General features: G+C 49.9%; 1 protein-coding gene across 6 annotated transcripts in view; it reads right to left on the bottom strand.

The window, feature by feature from the left end:
- The window catches only part of HCK (HCK proto-oncogene, Src family tyrosine kinase), a 41,058-nt gene that overhangs the window by 9,896 nt on the left and 14,006 nt on the right, over positions 1-17,156 (bottom strand). For 2 of the 6 annotated variants that reach the window (XM_002918277.4, XM_034641383.1), the window contains exons 2-9: positions 12,952-13,069; positions 10,152-10,194; positions 9,686-9,785; positions 8,806-8,904; positions 5,324-5,427; positions 2,543-2,692; positions 2,074-2,226; positions 396-575 (exon numbers count right to left, since the gene is read on the bottom strand). In XM_002918277.4, the coding sequence (XP_002918323.1) occupies positions 396-575; positions 2,074-2,226; positions 2,543-2,692; positions 5,324-5,427; positions 8,806-8,904; positions 9,686-9,785; positions 10,152-10,194; positions 12,952-13,068 (946 nt within the window). In that variant the 5' untranslated portion in view covers position 13,069. Of the gene's footprint in view, positions 1-395; positions 576-2,073; positions 2,227-2,542; positions 2,693-5,323; positions 5,428-8,805; positions 8,905-9,685; positions 9,789-10,151; positions 10,195-12,951; positions 13,070-17,156 lie in introns of all 6 variants that reach the window. The other 4 variants (XM_011223725.3, XM_034641380.1, XM_034641382.1 and 1 more) reach the window with 3 other exon arrangements.

Here is a 17,156-nt window from a genome sequence, read left to right on the forward strand (position 1 = left end):
AGCCTGGAAGGAATGCTTTGCCAACTCTCTTTTCCAGAGCATTGGTCCAGACCAGGAAGACTGCCGGTGAAGCAGGGAGCTGCCCCCAGCCTCGAAGGCTCACCGTGAACCCATAAGCCTCTTCTACCATCACCCAGAGGGGTTCTGGCTCCACTCCCCTCTCCTGTAGCCCCCTGAGCTCCCCTTCTCCTGGCATCCCCTTGAATGGTTTCACCCCATTAACCAGGAGGGCTTGGGCCATTGCCTATCAAGTTCAGTGAGCACTTGTCAGAAGAGCTCCCAGCCAGACGGGGGGCACCCGGAGGGCAAGAACCATGTCAGCGTCACCTCTGCATGTGCGATTGACCAGTATGAGCGACGGCCTGCATCCCCAGCACCCAGAGTGCAGCAAGCACCTTTGGCCATGAACTCGGTGATGATGTAGATGGGCTCCTCTGTGACCACTGCGTGCAGCTTCACCAGCTTGTCATGCTGCAGAGTCTTCATGAGGTTGGCCTCCGCCAGGAAGGCCTCCACGGACATGCTCCCTGGCTTCATCGTCTTCACAGCCACCTTGGTGTGCTTGTTGTAGGTGGCTGGAGGAGGAGAGGGAACAGGAAAGGTGGTCAGAACCCACTACTCCTTCCCCACAGCCCTGGGAGGCCCGGCTGCAGACCTGCCTCCTCCAGAACGCCTTCTCTGCTCATCTCAGCCCTCGGAGAGGGGAAGGGAGACATAGGCTTTGGTCTCAGAAAGATGTGAGTTAGAAGGCTGGCTCCCAGCTTCCTAGCTATGTGCCCTTGGGCAAGTCACTTAACCTCTCTGAACCGTGGTTTTCTCATCTGCAAAGTGGAAATGATAGGCTCTGCCTTTCAAGGACTGTCGGAGGGATTCAAGAATAACCTCAAAACACCACTCAGATGGCTACTTGCGTACACACATACACACCACCTTTGCTTTGTCACTTACTCACACACACACCCCATCTTCGCTTAAAAGGCTTTAATCGCAACACTGCTCCCAATTAAATGACCAATCTCATCATGGTCCCCAAGCCCTGCAGGATTTGACCTCGCCCACCTTGCCAGCTTCCTCAACCACCAAACTCCCCCTTGCCTTTGGTGCACCAATCAATCTGCGTATCAATCAGTCTCAAGCCCCCAGCTCCCCCTCCCACCGCAGGGACTCAACCCTTCCTACCCCTGCCTCATCTTGTTGATCCTGTAAATCTCATTATTACTTGTGTTTCCATTTTTGCCTTGGCTCCCAGGAAGCTTGACTCTAGATTTGAGGTCTTCCTGTAGTGAGAGTCTAAGGCCTTATATAATATTTTTAGTTTTCCAACCTTCTCACTCAGATCCATTTTACATTCTTCTCTCTACTTTCTCTGCCACATTCTCTTATTCAATGCCTGGCACACAGCAGGGTCTCAGTAAATGTAGTTGAAATGTGTGGATTTTAAACTTATTTTTTCTGGCTGAATTGTTTGCATCTCTCTAAGTCGTCTTCACTCCCGCTTGGAACGTGGTGGAGTGCACCAGGCACGGGACCAGGCATCGCATCTACCCCGCATTGTGCAAAGCAGGCATTGCTGTTCTCAAGTTATTAGGGGCAGGACGGCAGGGGCGGCGCATGCCTCTTCGGTGCCCCATAGGGCCCTAGCGTGGTGCTGGGCACATCATGGGTGCTCAGAACACCTTGCTTATCAGTTGCCAACATGGAACTTACCTGAAAATCTCTAAACTACATTTCCCCACTCTTAGTTTTCATCATCCTGAGAGGCCACTGATGATCTCAACCCCGAACTGGTGGACTGTCCCAGCTCCATATGAGGGAGGGGGAAGAGATTCCTCATCCAGGACTGCTCCTTCCCAGAAGGGAGATTTGGACCCCAACAAGCCTGGCCTCAAAGGCAAATCGGTGTTTGCATAGCAGGACAATGTGGTTGCTATCAGAGGAATTGCTCCTTTACTGTTATTATTCAAATCTCCCCTTCCACCCTGGGTGGCATCCCCACTTTGCCTCTGGCTGTTCCTGGAAGCAGTGACTTCCCTCATTCCGCCCTCCCTCCACCCTCTGTCCCTGGGTCCTTACCCATCCAGACTTCCCCAAACTGCCCAGCTCCAAGTTTCTTCTCCAGCTTGAGGGATTCCCGGGGTATCTCCCAGGCATCTTTCTCCCATGGTTTCTGGGGCTTGGAGGATACGCAGGGCACTGTCAGCTTCTGGCACAGTCCATCACTCCCCTCTGGAACAGAGCCCCTGGTCAGTGGAGGGCAGCCAGTCAGAGGCTTTCCCTCGGAGGCCTCCCTGCCCTGTCCACTGCCTGTGGCCCATGTCCCAGTGGGTCACCACCACCAGGGACAAGAGCACAGAGCACGATGAGATGTTACTTCCACCCTCCTTCTCAACAGGCCTGAGACTTCCCGAGAGTCAAAGCACCTGTTTGTCTGGGGAGGGTCAGGAAGAGCTCAGCAGGCCTCGGCGGCTGGAGCGCACTCTTCCTGAGGATTCCCGGGGGACAGGTCCGCCTGGCTGGGATGCAGCCCCGGGGCAGAACTCACTCTTGTAGTGGGCCACCAGCTCCTGCAGCGTGCCGAAGGTGCTCCGCGGGGAGACGTAGAAGCCGCCACTGTCCAGGGTCCGGATCTTGTAATGTTTCACCGCGTCCCTGAGCTGGGGGTCATAGTCTCGCACAGACAAGGAGTAGCTTCCTGCGAGGGCCAGAGAAAAACCTCTCAGGAGTGGGATCTCAGAGCCCTGCCCCCTCTTGTTAGCACCCTGACGCCCGCTCCTGGCACCCATGCAAGGCCACCGTGGGCACCGTGCGGGCACCAGGGCAGCAGAGTACCGGGGAAGAGTGGGCTGTGGGATCAGGCTGTCTCGGTTCTCGTCCAGCCTCCTCCATGTCCAGCTGTGAGACCCTGAACAAGTGACCATGTCCCTGCTCTGTGCCTCGGCTTCCTCATCTGTAAAATGGGACTGGTCATCATACCTCCGTACCTCATCACATCGCCTGATGATTAAAAGAAGTAATGCTGTAAAGCACTCAGGATGTGAACACTTCATTGTCTTGATCTATCTATCATCTATCATCTGTCGCAGAAGCCAAGACACTGTATCAGATTGGTAAATAGGTTACTCAGAAACAACAAACAAAAAGATTCACAACATAAAAAATAAAAATAAAATAAAATAAAATGAAGCCAGAGCGCAAAAAAAAAAAAAAAGGATTCACAACATCAATAAAAGGCAGTCTGACTCTTGAAATGTAAACATCGAAATGTAAATGTCAACATTAGGTGTCGTGGTAGCCTGAATAACAGCCCCCCAAGATGTCCATGTCCTAATCACTGGCACCTATGACTTTGTTAGGTTAAAGGGACTTGGGGGATGTGATCCCGTTAAGGATCTGGAGATGGGGAGATTATCATGGTTGTCCAGGTGGGCCCGATGGAATCACAGGTCCTTATAAGAGGAGGTAGGAAGGTCAAAGTCAATAGTAGGAGAGGTGAAGATGGAAACACAAGGTTGGAGGGGTGTGAGAAAGGGGCCATGAGCCAAGGAATGCTGGCAGCCTCTAGAAGCTGACAAAGGCAAGGAATCAGATTATTTCCGGAAGCCTCTAGAAGGAACCAGCCCTTCGGACACCTTCACTTGAGCCTAGAGAGACCAATTTCAGACTTCTGACCTCCAGGACTATAAGATGATACATTTATCTTGTTCTAAGCCACGAAGTTTGTGGTAATCTGCGACAGCAGTAATAGGAACCTAACGTGGATGACATCACATAGACCAGAAACACGTTAAGTCTTTCAGTCCCTGACCATGCCTCTGCCATCTGCAAGCTGTCCACCCTTGGGCCCCTATTAGCCTCTCTGTCTCTCAGTCTGCTCTCCGTGCATTGTGTGCGCTATGTCATAGGATTTTGAGGAGGCTTAAACTGTTGCACGAATAACGAATGACCAGATAATGCCAGCCACTGTTCTAAGAACTTCGTCCAAATGAACTGTGAGTGACTATGAATGACAGTCACGAAAATGGATTGTAAGTATATGAATATAAGGCATTACATTATTCCTTGCAGTGAATGGATAACCCCACAAGGTCAAGGTTTTAGATCACCATCAGTCTATAGGCAAGTAGACCGAGGTCTGGGCCTGCTCTTTGCCACTCTGCCCGGCCAAGGTAAGGCTGGCTTGACTGATACTAGATGAGGGTGGGATAGAGTCCAAGAAGAAGCAGGATGGGATCCAGGGCTCTCATGGTGCTAGTTTTATTCAACTAGTTTGGGTCCTCCATCTGGGGGGAGCTGTGAGAGCGAACCAGACTCGCGTTACTGCCCGGCAGGGCTGGGGTGGTTTCTTTGGCTTCCCCGCCCCTATCTGTGGGAGGGACCAGCTCAATCAATCCCCCAGCTGTCCTGGGAGCAGCTGGAGAGGAGAAGCTGGGGACTGTGTACAGCTTTGCCTTTTTTGTACTATTTCCCTTGCCCTGAGACTTGAAGGGGACTTACTGGGTGGGAGGAAATAAAACCTAAATATTCACTGGCCTGAAACCATGATGGTGAGTGGCCTTATCCTACCATGGTTCGGGCTTGACCAATTCAGATATCTAGGGGTAGAGGAGAAGGCCACGCAGATGCCTTTGATGGATATCCCCAAAACCGTTTGGGTCACACTTTGAACGATTTACTTGCTCAATCTGAGCCATGCGGCTTTGAGACTAAGCATATTAGTAAAGGTGCACTCCACATGTGAAGTCTGAAATCACGAGACTCCTTGTTGACATCCATTCTTTTGGGAAAATTAGCCTCAAAGGATGCCAGTTTGAGTTATGTGATGTTTTTGGGTACTGTTCTTCCTTCCCGGGCACCGACCCAGCAGAAAGCCCCCCTCACAGCACAGGAATTTCAAGCAGTTCACCAACATCAAAACTTCCAAAAACATCAAAAGAGCCAGTGTAAGGAGAGTCTCCTAGGAGGCTGGCCTGGGGCTCTCCCTGCGGCCTGGTCTACCCCTTCCTTACGGAGGGTGGGGGAATCAGTGTTGTGGACAAGATATATTGTGATGGGTATTTTAAGTAATGCAAGCTCGTGAAGGTCAAGCTTCAACAGAAAGATTGTTTTTCGGGGTCCACAACTGCTTGGACCTACGTCCAGGGACCCATCCAGGAACTACAGAGGCTGAGAAGACCTAAACCAGGCTCAAGCAAAGGGCAGGAGAAAACCGGGCAGTCTGGTGGGCTGGGTGAGGCGCTCAGCCCTCCCGGGGCATCTGCAGAGGGAGAGCGGTGGCCAGTCATGCCTGCAGGGTGGGGCAGGGTGGGGAGGGCGGGCATGTCACCTTTGGTGGTCTCGCTGTCCCGGATCATGAAGGAGCCCAGCACGTTGCCTGGGGCCAGGAGTTGGCGCTCTGCATCCTTCCTGCTGATGCCCTTGAAGAACCACCTGGTGGAAAGGGGTGGGTGTGGCGGGTAAACCTGGGGGAGGGGTCTTGTCCAGGCGCCAAGAGACCGAGAGCCTATGGGGCCCCTGGGTGACACAGCGGTTAAGCGGTTAAGCGTCTGCCTTCAGCTCAGGGCGTGATCCCGGCGTTGTGGGATCGAACCCCACATCAGGCTCCTCCGCTATGAGCCTGCTTCTTCCTCTCCCACTCCCCCTGCTTGTGTTCCCTCTCTCTCTGTCAAATAAATAAATAAAATCTTAAAAAAAAAAAAAGAGAGAGAGAGACTGAGAGCCTGGCTGCCTGCAGCATCAACTTTCCCACAAGATTCTTTTCGGAAGAAGAACCATTCTTTTGATATAAAAACAGACATTTGCCAGGAGTGAATCCAGTTTGCTGAGATGGAAACTTATGCAGTTCGGGGAGCTTTCTTCAAGAAAAATAATACCAAAAGAAAAATTCCCCCCAAAAACTTTAAAAACAAAAAACCCCAAAACATCATTTTTTTAAAGAAAAAGAATAGAGTATTACAAATACAAAATGCCCATGGGTCATTCCAATGCCACCCAATGTGCAGGATATGGTGATGGACAGAAACTCTGACTGGGAAGACACAGCAGTCTTAACGAACTGTGGTCAAGTCTGCTTTCGCCAGTTTCACAGGCGCACATGCGCATCTTCTCAGGGTCTCAGAGGTCCATGTGAGTGGGGGCCTGAGCTTTGTAAACTTTACAATGTATCTTCTGTGTGTGCAAAGTTGAATATAAAGTCAACATGAATTTTCAAGCAAAAATGTGAGTTTCAAATAATTTTATACTTGGGGCCATATCCTTGGATCTTTTCATTTTTCTCCCTGGATATTTGGGATATTGAGTGGAAAAGTCCAAGCAGCAGCAGCAGCAGCCAAATCCATTCCTGCCCTCAGCAGGGTGAGGAGTGGTTCGTGCACTGTAATGGAAAACATCCCAGACTCGAGGTTAGCAGACCTTGCACCTGCCACAAATCTGCTGTGTGACTTTGAGCAAGTCGCTTTCCCTCTCTGGGCCTCTGTTTCCTCTGTATCAACTGGGGGAGAAAGTCAGCTAACATTCATGAAATTCTCGTTATCCACCCAACAACTATATGGAATCATGGCCCTTATTACCCCCATTTTATAGATGAGAAAACTGAGGAACGGAGAGAGCAAGTTACTTGACTGGCGTCATACAGCTGAGAAGTGGTGGAGGCAGGATTCAAGTCCAGGCGGTCTAACTCTGGAGCCCACACTCTTTGTCACCATGGGAAACTGACCGCCTGCTTTCTTTGCTTTCATTTGTGAACTGATTTGTGCTATGGTGAAACATTCAAGCAATGTTGCAGGGTGTATTGTAAGAGCTGTCTCCCTGGCAATCCCACCCCTGGGAACTTATGACAGATACACAAGGAGAGTCACTATAGCCCAGCACTGGAAGCAAACCAGTGACCACTAATAGGGGATGGTAGGGCATCTACGTGATGAACACTGCACCTGAACAAGGACTGTGTGGGACGGAGTGTGTGCTATTGGCCCCTGGTGTAAAGTAAAGGGAGGTATGTGTATTTTCTTACGCAAGTAGAAAGCATTTGGGAAGACTTATAAGCAAAGGGTTGCTTCTGGGGACGGGAAGTGGCTGGTTGGGGACAGGGTGAAAGGAAGATTTTTCACTTTATTCTATCTCCTTCCCCACCATTTGCATTTTGAAACATTCAAAGTATTGTCTGTTTCAAGGAGGGGGAGGAAGTAAGATTCCCCCCGTACTTCCCAATGCCTGGACTGCTCTCCCCAAAGGCACCGTCCCCTGGCCGTTTCTTGATGCAGACGCAAGAACGCGGGAGTGCCCTCGGCAAGCCCGATGTGTCTATTTAGGTCAGTGGTTCTCAAGGTGAGTCCCCGAGCCAGCAGCATCAGCCTCACCCGAGACCTTGTTAGAAATGCAAATTCTGAATCAGACAGTTGAGCAGGGCCCAGAAACCAGTAGTTTAACCAGCCCTCCAGGTGATGCTGGTGCGCTCAAGACTGAGATCCGCCATTTAGGGTGTCCCCTTTGTTCACAAACGGTAACCCGTCACAGATGTTGTCTGCGCCCTGCCTTTCCCACCTGGCAGGTATGTTGCCCTCGAGGGGCACCGCCAGCAGGTGCCTGCTCTAGACGGCTGGGAGGGGTGGGGTGCAGGCGTGCTGTGAGTGTTCAGATCCTGGAGTCTGGGAGCAGAGCACTGGATGCCCCAAGAGAAAGCCTAGAAGGAGTGAGAAGGAACCGAGCCCTGCCTGCAGCGGGTAAGGGGTGTGCTGGGGGGTGGCCCAGGACAGGGGGTCAGCGGTAGGAGAGAGCCCTTCCTCACGGCCGCAGAAGGGAGACTTCGCACCGCAAAGAGGTTTCATGTGCACTGAGAAGGGCATGACTCTCAGATGGGGAAAGCCCAAACATTTTAATTTTTAATAGGTCAGCATTTCAAACCCTCAACACCATCAAGCCAGAGGGAGGGGGCAGAAGAGAGAAAACCAGAGGGACCGCCATTTCTTAACTTTCTGAATGGCTGGTTGTGAATGGGGTCTGTGGTCGCCCCATAGCATGACCACCGTTTCACTCGCCAGTCTTGCCCACCACGCTGTGAACATCTCCAGGGAGGAGCCCTGTCTGAGGCACCTAGTGTCCCTGGAACGGGGTTGCCAGATGGTCAGAAATGTCTGTTGGACGATGGCATGGATGCATGAATGCCGTGTAACTGTTTATGTTTTCAGAGTCAAGCCAGACACAGAGAACCTGCAGCCTAGCCCGCTGGGCTGCAGGGAGCTCTCTGAGGGCAGGGCTGTGTCTGACGCGTCCTTGCAGTCCCCCGTCTGGCACGGGGCTTGGGGCCGTGCAGGCACGTACTTACTGAATGAACCAAAACGGGGATGGCCGGCCAGGTGCGGGCGGGCTCGCCTCACCGAAGACCCTCTTTGGCACGGCCGCATACTTCAGTCCACAAATATGTATTGAGCACCTACTGCATGCCAGCCTGTGCTGAGGAGGCACTGGCAGATACACAAGCTCCCAGTCCTCAAATGCTCCCCACTAGTGGGGGAGGCAGGCCATGAACGTGTGAGCAACAGAAACAAGATTGTTCTTGCTAGCCAGAAGTGTTCAGGAGGGAACAAAACAGGTCTCCATGAGAGACACAGTCCGGGAGGGGATCCGCTTAGACAGGGCAGTGGAGGAAGGCCCCTAGGAGACGTGAAGAGCGGGAAGGAGCCAGGCAGGGACAGACCCCTAGGAAGAGTGTGTCATGCAAGGGAGACGGTGAGTGCAAAAGCCTGAGGCAGGAACAAACCCGATTTTGCTCGGACTTCCTTTGGTGTGCAGGAAAAATGGAACACTTACTCCTCTGTCTCCAGAGAGTTAACTCGGGCGACGTAGTTGCTTGGGATGTAGCCTTCTTTCCGGGTGGCCAGGGATCGAGCCTTCCACCACTCCCCAGACCTGAGGACAGGAGGGAACAAAGGAGTCAGGAAGCAGAGGGAATCCCCTGGTCCTCCTGGACCCCCCAGCCTTGGCCTAGAATACCCTCCCAACCCCAGGAAGCAGACAGGGTAAGGGGCAGGGTCACCATGGTCCCAGCCCCCAGCCTGCACTCCGTCATTAGGGCACGGATCTTTACAACAGTCCCACCGTGCATCCAAGGGTCTAGAATCAAGCCCGGTCCCTGCATTCACAGCCTGCAGCCCTAGGTCTCTGGCCCCACTCTTCCCCTGACTTGCAGGGGTCCATACTTAGGGTATGGGGCCCTGTGCCCGTGGCAGACTCATTGTGGGCCAAGAGCCACAGGGAGTGGTCTGACCAAGCAGAACCACTCCCATTCCTGAGGCCCAGCACACAGTGACACTACGCTGGTGGTGAAGACTATAGGGGACCAGAGGTAGCAAACTCAGAGACCCAGAGATTTCTGAATGCAAAGGACCTTGGCAGGGTCTGGTCCCTAGATAAACCCGTAGCTTAGTTACAGGAGCCCAAGGAAGACCTCCCTGAGAAAGCCTTTTCACCTGTTCATTGTTGCCTGCATGTGCACTGCTAGTAAGTACACGAGCGCCTTTATTGCGGCTCTCGTCCAGGTTAACAGCAAATCGTTAAGAATCGTTATGATTCTTATCAGCCATTTACCCCCTAGTATAAAATAGTCTATCAGATTCTTTATTGAAACACAAAAGAAAGCATGATTGAGTACTGCAGGTAGCTATGTCTTAGGATTGGGATAGAGACTCACTCTTCCAGGACCACCATCTGATCTCCCTTCTGGAAACTGAGGTCTTCATGGTGAATGGCCTCGTAATCATACAGGGCGATCACAATGATGTCATCAGGACCTGCTGGGAGAGAGACACACGGGATGGTGAAGCTTTATCTGAGCACCACCACAGCCCTGGGTGTTTCCCATCCCAACAACTGGCACCCAGCCCTGGACCCTTCAACATGTCTGTCTCACGGTATAAGGAAGGATCTTGCCATGTGGGGTTCGATTCTAGAGTTTAAAGCTAAAGGTGCATTGTTCACATCGGTAGACAGAGTAATAGAAACGAAATAGCCCGTACAAAGTGCTTTGGGAGCAATGTAAAGGATTTGCAGGGGCGGTTTTGACAGTTTGGGATTTTTGCCTTAAGCTCTGACTGAGCACCTGACCTAACCCTCTCCATGACACAAGACTCCACCACACGCATTTGCCAAATACTTACCATCCGTGGACCCTGGTGGGATGTTGTTGCCGTTGTCAGGACGCTGTGGGGAAGAAAGGGGAGAAGGGGCTGAATCTGTGTGTGGGGAGCCCCAGAAGGTCTGTATCAAAAAGGATACCCCAGAGTATCTCATCCCAGGCCTGTGTGTCATGGGAGGAGGATCTGAGAGGGCGGGGACATACATGAGGTCACACAGCACATGAGAGGCACCGCAAAGATCCAGGTCTCTTGGGTTGTGGCCTTGGCCTTGGACATACTGGGGGATCCTGGCTTGTTTCCCCCACCCTTGACATATGGTGAGGGGGTTGGTCCAGATCAGTGTTTTCTAAGATATGCTTGAAGAAGCTATAGGTCTGCCAACGTGTCCCACGCATCAAGGCTCCATCGCGTACAGGAAGGACCCTAAGTGTTCATCCAGAGGGGCTCTGACACCTACACGGTGGGGCTCGAAACAGCCCTCAGCGACGCGGAACTTCATTCCTGGCTCAACTGGGCCTTAAAGACACACTGTTGAGTGAAAAAAGCTCGTTCTTAAGAATGAGAAACACAATCCATGTACAGAGTACACGTACACACATCCTAAGTATGAATGTGTGTGAGTGTAAATTCTTGGAAAAAGGTGTGCAAGGGTCCACACCAATTGACAACAGTTGATGCCTCTGGGGAGAGGTGGGATACCTCTGGGGAGGGGGACATCGGTCAAAAGAAGCTGTAGCTTTCACTGTCATTTGTGATTTTTCTTTTCAAGTGGAATGTGTTTGCGCGTCGCATGCTTAAGTAAACTTAGAGAAACAGGTGTGGGAAACAAGGAGAGGTATGTCTTTCTTTGGGGAGATCCACAAAGCCCATGAAGAGTCATAAAGCTCTGAGGACCCCCGCAGGGAAGGAGCCTGTTTTGCCCAGTGCTTTGTAAACTGATTTGGCCTGGGAACCCTCTCTCTGGAGGAACACTTACCAACTTACCACTGAACTAATGCCCTGCAGGAGAACGACAAACGGCCAATAATAACATCCTATAAACTTTATGCTCAGGAGACCAGAAACCGATGAGAGAAAACCCTCTTCTTCCCACTGGTGCCAAGCTAGAGGGCCTCGGAGAACCTGGAGCCTGAGCCGCAGAAAGGGCCCAGGGCCACACAGGTTAGGAGAGAGAACAGATCTAGGAGTGACTTAGGGTTTAGGATGTCAGTTCAGGACATCACTGGTGGGAGAAGCTCATTAAATCTCAAGATCAGGATGTATTAATAGAGGTCAAGTGTCAGAGGGAGGGAGGTGTATTCCACTATCTCCACCCCCCTTGCCCCATTCCCAGAATTAGCCCTGTTCTAGACATCAGGCCTGGAGAAGGGCAAGCAGAATGGAGAGAGGCCAGGAACCCATGCGTGAAAGATGATTTGGAAGGAATGGGTGGGTTGGGATAAGATGTTTGCTTTATTCTCTGCTGGTTGTCATGGGGCAAAGGGAGTGGATGTATTCGGTGTGGGGCTAAGGGTTAGGTTTGGGAACAAGGAGCTAATTATGAGACAACAGGCCTCCCTTCAGTCTGAGGAAGAACTTTCTAACAGCCTGCCGCAGGAAGGAGAGTGCACCCCTGCCTCTGGAGGCAGCAAGCAGAGGCTGTGCTTCCCTAGAGGACTTCAGGTTACAGCACGGACTGCAGGATTCCAGAGTAGAGAGCACCCCAGCCTCGGGGTTGGAAAGACCCAGCTCTGCTGTTCCCAGCTGTGTGGCCCCTGGGAGGCATTTCACCTCTTTGAGCCTTAGTCACAGGGGCTTTCAAGTGACATAACCCTGCCTCACAGCTTTTGGTGAGGACTAATAATGTGGAAGCACCTGACCCCAGTGCCTAGAACACAGCAGGTGTTCCAAGAACGGTAAGTTCGTTACAGCCGTTCCTGTAGCTATAGTACCGTCACCACCACTCTTGGTTCTGTTACTGTTGACAGCACTGTTACTGTTACAGCCACTCTTCCATCACTCTCACAACTACAGGACTAGTGGCCCGACTGCCATGGCAACTATCGCTCCCATTATCACCACTGGTACAGCCCTGACTACTGCTCCTCGTTAGCATTTGGCTTCTGCCTGTTTCTTCTGCTCCAACCACTGGTACTTGGGAGCATGCATGGCCCAAGTTTGAATCCTGCCTTGACCCCCTATTACCCGTACGGCCTTCGGCAAGTTATTAAGCTCGGTGTCTCACCTGTATAGTAAAAATCAAGACCTAGGGTTACTGTGAGGCCACTAGGTATTGATAACCGTACAGCACTTAGGACAGTGCGGGGTTCGTCATGAGCCCTGTATAAGCAGAGGATAAGTAAGCAAACACCTCTACGAGTATGACCACTTCTCTTATTTCCTGCATCTGCCCTTGCCATTAAACTCCACTGGTCTTGCTGTTACAATTGTTATTGTGGTTATTGTTACCGCACTGATACTATCCTTACTATCACTACTTCAACTGCTGTTGTTACTGGTCAGGTCACTGGCTACTGTCAGCACTGCTTGTGCTACTGCCCACGCTTGGGGCCTCTGCCATGCCCGCCGGGACCTGGTCCTTGGAGCCCGGGTGGAGGGGCCAAGGCCTGGGCAGCTGGACAAGGAGGAGTGACGTCATTGCCTCAGGTCCTTGGTGCAAGTGTATTCCAGAGAGTTAGGGCATTGCTGGTGAGGGGTCAGCTCCGTGTCACCCCAAACACACCCTGCTGACCGTTGGAAAAACAGGAAGCTGTTAGGGCAATTTGGGACAGCATGGGGCAGCCCCTCAGGCTGCCGAAACCCCCTTTCTGCCCCCACTCACCCGCTTGCTGGTAGACGTGGGATCTGGCACGTACACAGGGCTGTGTGGGTTGGTGCTGGGCTCAGTTTTTGAGACCTTGCCTCTGTCCTGGAGGAATTTGGACTTCATGCACCCCATCCTGCATCAGAGAGAAGGTAAGCAAGCCTGGCTTGCCCCGAGCCCCACACAGAGGAGTCTTGGATGCTGGGTTCCAGGCCCCCTGCCCTCAGGCTGGCTCCCTCTCCCCTACCCTGTCTCCCCCCACCCCCTGACCCACTGCCCCTGCCAAGCCCACTCACTCCACCCTTGCCACCCCTGGGCTTCCCTACGTCCTTGTCCGCCACATACCCACACGGAGTTGACAAGTTGTCATAGTCATGCTACCAAGGACCCCTGCAATGGCGAGTTTATTCAGAGAATAAATCATGAGGATCATCAAAGCTCAACATGCAGAGCCTTGGAGCAGAGTGGGTGGTAGGCACCACGGGTTCTGGGATCAGAAAGCCTCCAGCTGACGCTTGACCCCTCCACCCCACCAACACCTCACCCATCACTCGCCCTGCTCCCCAGTCTCAGTTCCTCATCAGCAAAGTGGGGATAATAATAATACAACACACTTGCAGGGTGTTGGAAGGATGAGAAAACATGTAGGCGGGGAAATACTTAGCACAGCGTGGGACTCGGAGCAAACAGTAAAGTGAAACTATATACCATTATTATATAATAAATTACCATTTTATAGTAAACGACCAAGATGAGGTCACATAATATGGCTCAAACAACCTAGCTAAATAGTAGTCAAGGCATCATCTTCCTTGTATCATTTTATAACTGCCTTATAATAGTTTCCTTCCTCCCTTCCTCCCTCTCTTTCTTTCTTCCTTCTTTCTCTCATAAGTTTATTTGGTCATTCATTCTTTAGTTTACTCAGCAAATACTTATTGAGAACCCTTCTATTTTATTTATTTATTTATTTTTTTTTTAAAGACTTTATTTTTATTTATTCGACAGAGATAGAGACAGCTAGCGAGAGAGGGAACACGAGCAGGGGGAGTGGGAGAGGAAGAAGCAGGCTCATAGCAGAGGAGCCTGATGTGGGGTTCGATCCCATAACGCCGGGATCACCCTGAGCCGAAGGCAGACGCTTAACCGCTGTGCCACCCAGGTGTCCCCATCTTTCTTTCTTTTTTTTTTTAAAGGTTTTATTTATTTATCTGACAGAGAGAGAGAGAGCGAGCACAAGCAGGGGGAGTGGCAGCAGAGGGAGAAGCAGGCTCTCTGCTAAGCAGGGAGCCTGATGTGGGGCTCGATCCCAGGATCCTGGAACCTGACCCGAGCCGAAGACAGGAGCTCAACTGACTGAGCCACCCAGGTGCCCCAGAGCACCCTTCTATACCATGAATAAGATAAGCGAGTTCATGCCGTTATGGAGCTCACCCTGGAGATGAACGGGAGACCCAGACAACAAACAGGTAAACAAATACTTAACAAGATAAATTTAGTTAGTGAAAGATGTGAGGACAATTATAAAGGATGTGATAGGAAACAACAGTGCAGGGCCTTTTTAGACAGGGTGATTAGGGAAGACTTCTCTGAGGAGGTGACGTCAGACCTGGGACCCCAATGGCACAAAGGAGCCAGTCATGTAACACAGTAAGGGAAGAGCGTTCCAGGCAGAGGTAACAGCAAGTGCAAAGACCCTGAGGCTGGAATGTGGTTGGAGAGAACAAGGTACTGAAAGAAGGCCGGTGTGGCTGGAGGCCACAGGCAGGCAAGAGGAGTGTAGTTTGGGACTAGGCTGCCACATCTTTTACAGCCAGTGGGGAATCTGGATTTGATTCTAAAGATGATGAGAAACCATGGAAAGTTTTAAGCAGGAGAATGATGGAATTCATTTGCATTTCAAATAATGGCTGCTGGGTGGAGTGTGGACTCTAGGAAGCAGGGCAGGGAACCCCATCCACTGCGGGGGTGAAGGCATGAGACGATGGTGGCCAGGCCCTGGGGTGGTGGCCACCGGGGAGGTAAGCAATGGACAGATTCAGGAGGGACATTTTGGAGGTAAAGCTGACAGATATTACCGATGGGCTCATGAATTTTAAAGATACTTAAAGAAAGCACATTTATCAGATCAGTCAAAACTTAATTGCAAAAGTGGCCGAAATGTTTTATTTCTTCTCTCAAAATGCTCACGTGTATTTGCTGAGATGAGCCCTAAGCAGCCCCATGAGAGAGTAACTGTCTTCCTCAGCTCTACACCATTGTAATTCTCCTCTAAAGCAGTTAGAACTCAGTTATACTTATCTTGTTAAAATAAACACATGTTTGTGGTTTAAGAAAAAAAAATCCATATTCCTAGGCTTTGGGGAGTTACTTTGTTAAAAAAGATTCTTTTTATTCACAAGGATGTTTCTGTCTGTCCGTGTGGGAATTGGCAACAATTTACCACTTCAAGACTTAAGCGGTCTCTGCTTCATTTGCCTGTTGTGAATAAAATAAGGAACTGCTTCAGACTCCCAGAGTGCTGGCTCATTTATTTGAAAAATTATCACAGTTAATCACGGCTTTATAATGTACTTGTGTGTATTTAAAACACCTCTCTTTGACTTACGATAAATGTGTCTTACGGTTCTGGAAATAAGACAGCATATCGTGTGGTTCTGTATGGCATACAATCGTATTACATTTCGTATTTTTTGATCATAGAAGAGCGTTCTGGGAAGAACACGGCTGTGTGATGCAGGGCAGCTCCTTCTGCTTCTCTGAGCTCCTACTGAGTATCATTTATACCAGCAATTTACATATTCGAGATGGCCTCGGGGTCCTGAGCAACGGGACTCTGCCATCCTCATGTTGATGCATGATCTGAGGTCACCTCTGAGAAAGGACGGTGGGGTTCCACCGCAGGGTGGTGGTGAGCACTGAACGAGTTGATAAATGTAAAGGTTCCCGGCACAGCAAGCCCTACAGAAATGTTAACCATAACCAATTCTGCTAACTAGCAAACGTGGAGGATAAAGCAAACACGGATACAATTCCTCTGACCCACAAGCTTAGAGATAACAGCAACACTGCAGAAGTTAACTTTTAATTTTCATTTTATTTTATTTTAAGTAGGCCTAGAGCCCAATGGGGGCTTGAACTCCCAACCCTGACATGAAGACTTGAGCCAAGCTCAAGAGTAAGATACTTAACCAACTGAGCCACCCAAGTGCCCCAAGAAGTTAATTTTTTAAAATAGGGAGTTCCCGTTAGTTCAATTTCTGCACAATAAAATATGATTTTTAAAAAGTTATGCACTGGCAGAAGTCAAATTTGCATAAAATGTGACTGTCCCACTAAACCAGGAGAATTGTTCCATTGCTTGGCGTGACGTGGCCTCAGACATGCTCATTTTTGTGACCACCAGACCTGGAAACGTAATGAAAGCCATGTATGTAATTAAAAAATTTCTACAGCCGTATTTTTCCAGGTAAAAAGAAACAAGTAAATTAATTTTAAGATGCATATATTTTCCTGAACATGTCAAAAATTATTAACATGGAATCAATATAAAAATTATCAATGAAGGTTGCCTGGTTGGCTCAGTCAGTAGAGTGTGTGACTCTTGATCTTGGGGTCAAGAGTTCAAGCCCCACATTGGGCTGAGAGCCTACTTAAAAATAAAAATAGGATTATTCAACATAGTTCTAGAAGTCCTTGCAACAGCAATCAGAAGACAAAAAGGGATCAAAGGTATCCAAATCGGCAAAGAAGAAGTCAAAATGGTCTCTCTTTGCAGATGACATGATACTCTATATGGAAAACCCAAAGGAATCCACTCCCAAACTATTAGAAGTTATAGAACAATTCAGTAAGGTGGCAGGATACAAAATCAATGCCCAGAAATCAGTTGCATTTCTATACACGAATAACGAGACTGAAGAAAGAGAAATTAGGGAATCCATCCCATTTACAATAACACCAAAAACCATGCGTTACCTTGGAATTAACTTAACCAGAGACGTAAAGGACCTATATGCTAGAAACTATAGATCACTTTTGAAAGATATTGAGGAAGACATAAAAAGATGGAAAAATATTCCATGCTCATGGATTGGAAGAATTAACATAGTTAAAATGTCCATACTACCCAGAGCAATCTACACTTTCAATGCTATCCCGATCAAAATACCGAGGACATTTTTCAAAGAACTGGAACAAATAGTCCTTAAATTTGTATGGAA

This window comes from Ailuropoda melanoleuca, chromosome 13 (genome assembly GCF_002007445.2).
Source record: "Ailuropoda melanoleuca isolate Jingjing chromosome 13, ASM200744v2, whole genome shotgun sequence".
Classification (NCBI taxonomy): Eukaryota; Metazoa; Chordata; class Mammalia; order Carnivora; family Ursidae; genus Ailuropoda; species Ailuropoda melanoleuca.